Source organism: Lampetra planeri, unplaced genomic scaffold, assembly GCF_965212315.1.
Source record: "Lampetra planeri unplaced genomic scaffold, kcLamPlan1.2.h2 scaffold_1794, whole genome shotgun sequence".
NCBI lineage: Eukaryota > Metazoa > Chordata > Hyperoartia > Petromyzontiformes > Petromyzontidae > Lampetra > Lampetra planeri.
In genome coordinates, this window is record NW_027614534.1 from 1 (window position 1) to 11,058 (window position 11,058).

At 45.7% G+C, this 11,058-nt stretch overlaps 1 protein-coding gene and 2 non-coding genes across 3 annotated transcripts; 2 read left to right on the plus strand and 1 right to left on the minus strand.

Moving 5' to 3' along the window:
- The first annotated feature begins 4,435 nt into the window (after nt 1-4,435).
- LOC144739932 (voltage-gated inwardly rectifying potassium channel KCNH6-like) lies at nt 4,436-10,011 on the plus strand. Its single transcript, XM_078622814.1, is given in 16 exon segments — nt 4,436-4,522; nt 4,726-4,827; nt 4,829-5,152; nt 5,236-5,647; nt 5,804-6,003; nt 6,498-6,584; nt 6,586-6,672; nt 6,674-6,752; nt 7,084-7,277; nt 7,510-7,609; nt 7,712-7,872; nt 7,874-7,931; nt 8,200-8,383; nt 8,803-8,995; nt 9,096-9,387; nt 9,977-10,011. Coding segments are annotated over 16 exon segments (2,595 nt in total).
- TRNAC-GCA (transfer RNA cysteine (anticodon GCA)) lies at nt 6,068-6,139 on the plus strand. The gene has a single exon. It is a non-coding gene; the product is annotated as a tRNA-Cys (tRNA).
- On the minus strand, nt 8,411-8,482 carry TRNAC-GCA (transfer RNA cysteine (anticodon GCA)). The gene has a single exon. It is a non-coding gene; the product is annotated as a tRNA-Cys (tRNA).
- Nucleotides 10,012-11,058: the final 1,047 nt, after the last annotated feature.

The window sequence follows — 11,058 nt, forward strand, 5'->3', positions numbered from 1 at the left end:
GAAGTGCCGTTTTACCATTTGTGCAAAGCAATATTAGCAATCACATTACGTTATTATTCTCCCAGCGCTGCCACATCCAGTTACTGTCTGTGCACACAGATGGCTCGACGAAGTCTATAAATGGGGTTTGTTTCTGGCCTCAGCGACGATGCAAAATGACATGTGCAGTCGCAGGGTGAGAGTGTGAAAGAGAAATCTCACCTGAGGGTGTGGCGTGTATGACACCAGCAGCAGAACATACACATCAGCCACCTGTCATCACACCACAGCGTCATCTCTGGCTCGTTGTTACAAACCACAATGGAAAAACACTCAGCTCAACTTCACACGTATTCACAGTGAAATAGTGGTAGATTTGAATTTAAAGTAGAAGCACTGAGTGTAAATAATGCTCCCCACTTTTTCAACATAAAGTTTAAATTAAGTTAGTAGGATTACACAAAAATGCAGACTTTCACCAACCGTGTTGTAACACGGTCTCATCTCTCGAAATCATTTAACATTGTGAAAAAACGTGGAAACACTGGATTCTGAAGAGGTTTGCACTGTGACTTTGCAAACTACCGAGTTCAAATGTTACATCCAGTTGGATTATAAACTATTTTCAAGTTTGGTCAGATTAATTGAATCGGTGCACTAGTGGAGAGTTAGATCATACACTTGCAGTAGGAGCTTAGCTTAGTTAGGAGCTTAGTTTGTAGTGTTGGCGGATTCATTCATTTTACACTTCACACACCACAGACAAATAAAAACACATAATATAATTGTATTAGGGCCCATTATGTGAAAAAAACATTTTTGGGGGGTTAAAACATGGAGATAGGCAGCTCCATTGTGTGATCTCTGTTGAGTACGAGCTGCTGTGTTGCGTTGAGGGGGGTGTAAGAGGCTTTCTGGGGAGCTGTGTGAGATACAGTTATGAAAGCAAGTGAACAGGGTGGAGGCCTGTGAGCCTATCGAGCGGCGCGCTGTAGTTCGGCGCCCACAGTGACCTTGAGCTAATGGACATGGAGGGCAGCAGGCGAACTCTGTGCATCTGACAAACCTCTAACTCAACTCCAGACCCACTGCAGCCCCCCCATGCTGGGTGCCAGTTGAAGTTTTTAACCCTGGTAAAAACAACTAGAATCAAGCTGCAGCAGAATCATCTGCGTGGAGGCTGAGTTGTGTCAGTTCATGTGGAAGCCGGATCCATTTCCTAACCACACTTAATTGTCATGCTAATGTGATGTCATGTCCTAATGTGAGATCCCATGTTGCCTGGACATTTGTCTACGTTGCGTCATACAATAAACGTTGTTAACCCTCCGTTATAATTGGATTTCGATTGGCATCTTACAAAAGGGGAAATGAAGGTTGCCATTGATCTTTGCTAATATTGATTTGTCTACATGACATGAAGCACCCGGCATGATTGACCAGACTGAAGCTCGTAAAAGACTGTGTGTGTCTGTGATGTACCTTCAGTTGTGTGTTTATGTGGCGCCCCCTGGTGTTGACTGTGTGTATGACAAGTGAGCGTGTGTGTCAAGTCCACATTGGAGAAGTACTACATGCTTTTTTTTTTTATTGGCTCATGAGTCATGAGAGCAGCCGTCTCTGCAAAATATCATTTACTGCAATGTTGTACTTGGTTCAAACAAATCCCAGAATTCTCAGGTCAGGTGACCTTACTCTTAATATACTGAACTTTTTTGAGTCAAGCTATTCAAACTACAGGTCTCATGTGTCATCGCTTGCTGAATCAACTCCTCTGATTGTGATTCTGATTAATTGTATTAACAAGTGATAGTTCATAGAGATCGATCGATCTCCTTTTAATAATTGTGCGTTATTTAGTATATATTATTACATATAATTATCTGTAATATATATTATTATTCTTGCAATAATTATTGATGAAATATTAAATTAAATTGCGGTGACATATAATATACCATGCCAACTTTATTTGTACAGCATAGTTGAAAACAACAGTGTTCTACCAAAGTGCTTGAACAGATTGGAGAAACATGCTGCCACGATTAAAAACCGCAAACACAAAAATCATACACCGTGTCAGAACATAAGAACATAAGTTGGAGGCCTCCACCTCAAATAGGATCTACTGGTCTTTTTTTTTCTTCAACTCCAGCGAGGTGGAGCAGTGAGTGACTGTCAGATTGTTTTTTGAATGAGGGCTGGGCTACAGGCAGGGAGAAAGAGGGGAGGGAGATGGAGACGGATGGACGGAGGCTGGCCTCTCCCTCTCTCGTACTGTGCTAGTCTTATCGTGCCGTTTACCCCGTGGTGTACTTCAGCATGAGCTTCAAGCAGAAACTGCAGCCTGTGAGTACCTCAGACTTTCTGCCTCTCTCATGCTCGCCGGCCTCCTGCTCCAACTCCCTGCTTCCATTTTCTGTTCACTGTTTGTTTGTGGTGAAAACTCCTGGTGCTCCCTCGCGCCCTCTCACTTTGTCTCCACGTCTCCCTTCTTCTTCTCATTCATTCAGCACACAGGTGAGACACATGGGCTTTATCCAGGGGAGGTTCTCCCTGTATCATGACATATTTATATCCATCACATGTGTCACAAACCTTTCGTCCAGGTTCTTTGTGGAGTTCTCTCATTGTGTTTCTTCTGTTTTCAGCAGCAGAGGTTCATTTCAAACTCTCTGCTTGTTTATGCAATGACTGCAAAAGTGGAAAAAACGAGAAATAGCTGAAATAAGATGTGAACGTTTTGTTTGTTGGTGCTTTTTCATCGTGAGTGTTTCAGTGTAGCACTTACGAAAAATATATGAAAACAGCAGCGGTGAACTTCTGCCATGTTAATTACAATGTCAGAGACGTGACAGAGAGCTGTTGCGTGCGAACCAGCGGCGGTTGTTCTCTGGTCGTCATTATGAAACAGAGCAGTGGACAGCGTCAATAACTTAGCATTTCTTGGATGAGTGAACCTTCGCTCGTCTGTTTACACTCTCATTACTGTGTTGTCTTTTCTCATCTGTTCAGCTGCCCTGAGTAGCTGATGATGCACAAGCTGTCCCAGATGCTGTTATGATGGAATACTCAAATAAAACGCATGTATTTCTTTCTGTGCGTCCGAGGACTAAATGTTTATTGTAAATTAGAAAGACTTTCAAGGAGCAACAGCTGGAGCCAACATACTTTAGTCATTAAAGGTCACCACAAGTGAAGCTATTCAATGCCAAATTAATTTATCTCCTGTGCTTTTTTAACCAAATATGGATGAAATAAGACATATTGCAAACATTACAGTGCTGTGTGTTTTTGGAGAAAACCACTTTTGCTATTTATGGGAAAATATTTACCCTTTGCCAAAGAGGTTATATTTTGTTTGTGTGTTTGTGTGTGTATATGTGTGTGTGTGTGTGTGCAGGATGACGCCAAAAACACCCAGCCAATTTTTTATGTCGCAGGGGTGTAACATTGTGAACAACTGACGTCGGCCAATTTTGGGGCAGATCCTTTAAACATATTCAAATACTGCTCTTCTACAGATTTTAGCCTAATACTTATAAATATACAGTACAAATTTTGGTTTTTATAAGACAAAAATAGTAAATAAAATGAAATGAAATGAAACATACCAGAAAATATAATATACTACATCAAATATAATAAAATAAAAAAAAATCTAATAAATCTAATAAAATATATGACATGAATATATAGAATATGCATAGTAATATATGTGAATCTTTTTGGTTCCTGCTGTGCTGTGGTATTAGTATTTAGTGGGAACACTGTGCCCACTGGTCACACAGGTTCAGCTTCTCTCCATGGTGATTATAATCATGTCAACTAAAATGCAAATGAGTGTCTTACCACTGGAAGTGAGCACATGGAAATGTAGATGTGGATGTCAGCAGTGGTGCTGTTGGGCGCTGTGGCTCAGAGCGTTACTGGTTATCAGGTTACCATCGTGAGGTGTCCTAGACAAGACACTGAGCCTCGACTGGCTCCTGATGATGCATTGCTGCCCTGTCAGGAAACATATGGGTCAATCAGGCAACGTTTTAAAGCGGTTGAAGTACGATGTATCAATATAAATGCAGCTCAGTCAGTGCTGCAGCAAAATACAGAGAGGACACACACCACACAGAGTCCTGATCTTACATCACACCTCTTTTAGTGAGAATAATTCACTTGTCGACATGGCACCCAATCAATGGGAGCACTTATTTTGGTGAACAAGAGGGCAGACTGCTGTTAGGGAGGGGGGGGGGGGGTCACATGGTCCACGTCACATGGAGCAGGTGATGCAGTGGTCTCTTTAAAACAGCATTGGTGAGTTCTTCGGCTTATAAAGTGGACAGAGAGAGAAGAGCCTGACAGATCAGGGACGATAGAAGCAGAGATTCTGGAAACCTGGAAAGGAAACGATGCAGGAGAATAGATGTGGACTACAAAACCAGCAGGTAGAGCTGCGATGGGCTTTGGCGGAACCTTCTCCTCAGCTGCTTTGGTCGACGCCAGGCTGAGAAGCGGAACATGCAGGCTTTCATCGTCAGACCGGGTCAGTGGGAACTTAATTCTCATGACTTTCACAAACTGTGACAAATCGCTGAGGGAGCAGAGGGGGTTGGAAGGTTTCTTCTGACAATTTCAACTGGGCGACCAGACAAGACAGCTTCGTTTGTATTGTGCATTTCATACACAGGAACAATTGAATGTGTTTTCCTAACACGAACGTGTCCCAAATATCTGCCTCTTCCCTAGGTGTTGTCTCTCGGCGCTGACGTGCTGCCAGAGTACAAGCTCCAGGCCCCACGTATCCACAGATGGACCATCCTTCACTACAGTCCCTTCAAGGCGGTATGGGGACTGGGTCATCCTGCTGCTGGTCATCTACACGGCCATCTTCACGCCGTACTCGGCCGCCTTCCTTCTCAACGAGGTGGAGGAGGACAGGAGGAGAACTTGCGGCTACACCTGCAACCCCCTCAACGTGGTGGACCTGGTGGTGGACATCATGTTCATCGTGGACATCCTCATCAACTTCAGGACCACCTACGTCAACCAGAATGACGAGGTGGTGAGTCACCCTGGACGTATCGCACAGCACTACTTCAAGGGCTGGTTCCTCATCGACATTGTGGCCGCCATTCCCTTCGATCTACTCATATTCCGTTCTGGTTCTGAAGAGGTGAGACAGAAACTTGGAGTCAGCGTTCGTATCACAGTTGTTTTTACGTTTCTGGATTTTGCTAACGTGACCTCTCTCCTCAGCCGCATACGACCACTCTTATTGGATTACTGAAGACGGCCCGACTTCTGAGGCTGGTGAGAGTGGCCAGGAAATTGGACCGTTACTCAGAGTATGGCGCTGCGGTCCTTTTCCTCCTCATGTGTACCTTTGCCCTGATCGCTCACTGGCTGGCCTGTATCTGGTACGCCATCGGTAACGTCGAGCGCTCGGCCCGCATCGGAACCATGAAAATCGGCTGGTTGGACAATCTGGCCGAGCAGATCGGCAAACAGTACAATGACAGCGACGCAGGCTCTGGCCCTTCCATCAAAGACAAGTATGTTACAGCCCTGTACTTCACCTTCAGCAGCCTCACAAGCGTGGGCTTTGGCAACGTGTCACCCAACACCAACCCAGAGAAGATCTTCTCCATCTGTGTCATGCTCATTGGATGTGAGTAGGCCTGCAGATGAAATACTATCTACTCTGACATATAATCCAAAGAAAAACTCTTGGATATTTTATTTTCAAGGAATCCGTTATAAAAGAAGCCGATTCCACGATCCGCTTCTAACAGACAATTGTTCTTCCCTCGTCCCCCTCATGTAGCTCTGATGTATGCCAGCATCTTTGGGAACGTGTCCGCTATCATTCAGCGACTGTACTCAGGCACGGCCCGATACCACACTCAGATGCTGCGGGTCAAAGAGTTCATCCGGTTCCATCAGATACCGGGAGGCCTCCGGCAGAGGCTGGAGGAGTACTTTCAACACGCCTGGTCCTACACCAATGGCATTGACATGAATGCAGTGAGTAGGATGGATGTATATACCTACTTATTGATTTGAAACAGAACAACTGCCCCTTCTGTGGGGGGGTATAGCTCAGTGGTAGAGCATTTGACTGCAGATCAAGAGGTCCCCAGTTCAAATCTGGGTGCCCCCTGAGTTTTTCTTTCATGATCTGCTCTTCTTATTCTGTAATTGTAAGCTGATATAAGATGTACTTCTACTACTGTTCTACTGTTCCTAAAGTCTCCAGTGAACTGATGGAAAAGGCCTTGAAGTACAATTCTGGTTTCCTTCTTTTATGTTTAAATGACAAAATGCTTGTACTTGATCCACAACACAAATGAAGTGTTTTCTATTCATCACATGCATCAACTGGCTGCTGAGCTCAGGCTGCAGTCAGATACACTTTCATGTGACAGTAGACAATCAGCTGGAACTTATGGGCTCAACCCAGCAGAGTCAGTTGCATATTTTGAGATGAAGAATGTCTAATATCATCTTCCTCTCTGCAGGTTTTGAAGGGTTTCCCTGAGTGTCTGCAGGCAGACATCTGCCTCCATTTGAACCGCAGCTTGCTGCAAAACTGCAAAGCCTTTCGAGGGTGCCAATAAAGGATGTCTGCGGGCTTTGGCCATTCGATTCAAGACCACCCATGCGCCGCCAGGTGACACTCTGGTTCACAGTGGCGGACATTCTCACCGCCCTGTACTTCATTTCCAGGGGCTCCATAGAGATCCTCAGAGACGATGTGGTGGTGGCCATACTCGGTACGCTTGTTTCTCATGTCTCTCATTCACACCATGGACACTCAGATTTCTTTGTGTGCTGTGTTGCTTTGCCAGAGGTCTTTGGGCACAGCTCCACTTCCATTCCACAGCGGTATTGATCACCAATGCGTCCGGCACTCCAATCCAGGCTCCCTAGGTCATTTCTTTTTCAACTGTGTTAGCAGTGACAACTTGTGTCATTTGTGCCGTGCTGTTGAGGATCCGTATCGCTGTGGTGTTTTTCCTTCATCCTATCACGCTTCACTGTGACTGTAAGTAGTCTGCTAATATGCAGACAGCTGTCAGTGAACACGTTTTTCTTTTTCTCCAGGAAAGAACGACATCTTTGGTGAATCCATCAGCCTATATGGGCGGTCGGGGAAATCCAGCGCTGATGTCAGGGCTTTGACCTACTGTGACCTGCACAAAATCCTGAGGGATGACCTGCTGGAGGTGCTGGACATGTATCCGGACTTTGCCGACATGTTCTGGAATAATTTGGAGGTCACGTTTAACCTGAGAGATGTGAGTGCCACCAGAGGGCAATGTTAAACGTCCCAGTGGTGATTGCAGCCCTGATATCCCCTGAAGGCCAACAAGAACTTGTGTTGTCTGTTGTCATATCTGAAAATAATATAAAGGAAACACAGTGATTAGCTGGAACCGTTAACAGAAGAATAGGGAGAGTGTGACATGGAATGGAATGTTCCATTCCTTGGTGTGTATTATTTGAATTACTGACGCTGATATGTATCAGGCAGATCGAGTTAACCAGACAACCCCAGGCAGGGACTCTGAATGTGGCTACCGGCAGACAAGACACCGGAGACGCTCTCTGCGTCGTCGCAACCGGCCAGGTGAGTAAGGAATGGTGCGTAAAAGGGTCAGTTTTTGTATATTTGTACACAACTGTGTGTATTTGTTCTGTAAGATGGCTAATTTCATTCCTCCGTCTGCAGACGGCATGGACCGGGAGGACTCTCAGTCCTGTCCAATGGCCAACCACCGTGCCATGGTGGCAGGATCCCACTGGGAGGACCTCTGCAGCAGTGGAAGTGTCTGCTCACATTCAAGCGATGAGGAGATGAAGCCTGTGGGACATAGCAAAGGAGAGCTGTACCCCCCCCGGCGGAGACACCAGAGACTATCCTCCTGCAGTGGTCAACCGTCTGCCTCATGGTGGACCCCTCAGCTGGGATGGGAAAGCTCGGAGACCTCGGAGGTCCACCGTACCCAGGTGAGGAATCAGGGGGTCCATGATCACTTCATGAGTCATTTATGCTAAAAAATTCAGCGGTTTGCTGAAGCACCATTCCATTTCCTCAGAGGTTCTACCGCATCAGGTTACCGTGGTGACATATCTCCCTGACAGTTCAGCCATGTCTTGAATGGATGTAAGTGCATGAATATCTCAGAAGGGTGAAAGAACTTGTCTCGTTCTGCACAGGAGCTGCCCCCGTGAGCATGTCGGGGCTGTACGGCTACTGGTCCGAGCGCAGAGCCAGCCAGTTCTCAGAGAACCAGAGACGGCCATCATCGGTCAGGGGCAGTTTTCACCCTCCGCCTTGTGCAGAGGATCGTCCAAGTGAATTGGAATCCAGACTTGAGCTGCTGCAGTCTCAGTTAAACCGGTGAGCTCGGATGAACGATTCAAAAGAAGGGGGCACCCGGATTTGAACCGGGGACCTCTTGATCTGCAGTCAAATGCTCTACCACTGAGCTATACCCCCTGCTGTTGTTCTGTGTTTGTCTACATGTTAAGACAGAGCATCCGCCTACTGCTGCGTTTGCATATCAGTTCCCAGCTGGCTGCTCACACACTGTTCTAGATGAAGATAAGAGGGAACAGGGCAGAAAGAAATGGAAACTAGTTCTAAGAACTCAAGTCATGTGCACTTTATTACCTTATCTGTTAATGTGTGTGAGCGCAAGAGAGAGACCCGGGGCACAGATTGAAAAGGCATGCAAGGCCGTTGAGTACCTGAACAATGAATACAGCTGATGCATTTACTCAACCTCTGTCATTTTTGCTTTTTGCTATCTCACGTAGGCTGGAGACCCGGATGACAGCAGATATCAATGTCATCCTGCAACTCCTCCAGAGGCAGATGGCTCCGGTGCCTCCGGCCTACAGCGCTGTGTCGCCCAGCCCTCACACTCCTCACCCCTCCACCCTGTTCAGCACAGGAGCACCAACCGTCCACACTGTCCCGCCGATCGACTGCACCGCCTCGTTGCTGCAGGTCGTGTAGAGAATTTCCTGTTGTGTGGATGTTTGATCATTGTGGGATCACGTAGCTTCGTCTGCCTCTGACTCCTAACCCTGTCTCTTTTCTCTCACAGAGCCCAGACTCTGATTTCAATCACAAATCCAAGGACTCCCTGTCCAGCGGGATCCACGTCACTGTGGCCTCAGATGACACCATGTCCATGTCGCCGGAGGCTGAGCCCCCACATCTGCCCTCTGTGGAACTCAGACCTCCTCAGTTGTCATTCTTAGGGGCCCAACAGCCTCCGGGACTTCTGTGTGGCAGCCAGCGCTTCCCCTCCCTGCCTGAACATCTGGAGGCCTCCTCAGGGGTTCAGGAGATCCAGAGGCACGTCTCAGACCCCTATCCTCCCAGGCAGCTAGATGGTCTGTTGGAAGGGACAGCCATGCAGTCCCCTCTGTTACCTCCTCTCTCCTACCTTGAAACCCCCAAAGTCAAGTGCTGCTGTAGTATGTGGGCTGCCTTCCACATCACTGGAGGTTCAGAGTGCCTCTTGTTTCTTACCAGAGACCGAAGGGCGTCCTCACAGGCTGCTGTGGCTTTGTGCTGTAGTGAGATTGCAGTTCGCAAAATGCGATGGGGCATTTTGACACACATGGGGCTACTGTATGGGTAATCTACAAAGTCCTGGACCTACTTTCTGTGTTGAAGTATTCAATCTCCCAGGATAGGAATGCTCAAAACCATCATGGCAAAGGGTTGCCTAATTATAATAAAGTCATATGTTTAATTCAAACCTCACCTTAACAAAAGTTTGTATTGTAGCTCAAACCGAACCACCATCTTCACTTAAATGTGACATTTCCCCTGAAACTAACCAGATCATAGACACACACTCAGAAAAGACAGAGCACTGACGTCACTGGTGGCCTATGCCACTTTTAAAACCAATTATTTGGAGCTTCAAGTAGGGTCATGTGTTGTCTCGCCATATTCTCCAGGCTGCACCCACAGGTCCTTCACAGGTGCAGCGATACCTGCCCAGCTGAGTACGGAGGAACAATAGACACACATGTTGTGGGGTTGTTGGACCCAAAAGCTGTATAAGATACAAACTGAGGCTACCACATTGAAAGAAGAAATGTCAGTGAACACCGATCTGGGCAATTATCTGCAGGAAGTCTCTTTGACTATTGGGCATTTAGATATTTACATAGGACGTTTATTTTGAACTGAGAGTATTTTCATCACATTAGAGAAGCGCCATACTTTTTTTTTAGTAAGTAGTAATAATTAAAAAAGATGTAGACTGACTGTTTTTGGTGTATGCTTGAAATAAATATCAAAAGGCATACCCTAGCTGTGTGGTATACGTCGAAGGACGGCGGTGTCATCACCACCATCACTTTGAAAAACGAGAGCTCATTTTGATCTCATATTTGTGACATTTGGACAGTAAAACGCACACAATCAAGCAGAGCAGAAAGACAGTGTCTAGTAGATTAATATTTACTATTTATTTTGATCATGACTGCTTTGCTTGGTTTCTCTCCTCTGTCTGTCTGTGTGGTTCCACTGAAACATGTTTTCAAAGTATCACCGTCACATGCTTTCATAAGGTATCTGGTTTGAAATGTTTGAAAGTGCCAAACTAGAATGTTCTCCCCATCATTTTGTCTCACATTATACGTAGACTTATTTTTGCACCTTCATTGTGCAATCAGGCAGAACAAGTTGTCAACGGCTTATTTAAGAGCAAAAGATCAGCGCGGTGACCAAAAACAGGTTGTGTTGTGAAACATATGGGGTTAAAAAATATATATACAAATCCATTTGTATCCATAATTTGTACATCTAAACGGGCTTACAGGAGTGACTTGAACGGACAAAGAGAGCATGTTTTCATAGCCGGTCCTAGTGATGGTGACAGTGTGACCAATTGAAATGTGTCATCTTTTATTGAGCCATACATCTTTTATTGAGCCATGAGTTTCAAGGGACACAACTTTTGGACAACAAATATTCAGGATTTTCAGAACATTTCACATTTATTTTACTTGCAGTGAAACATCTTTGTTGCGTTGTTGATCGCTTTG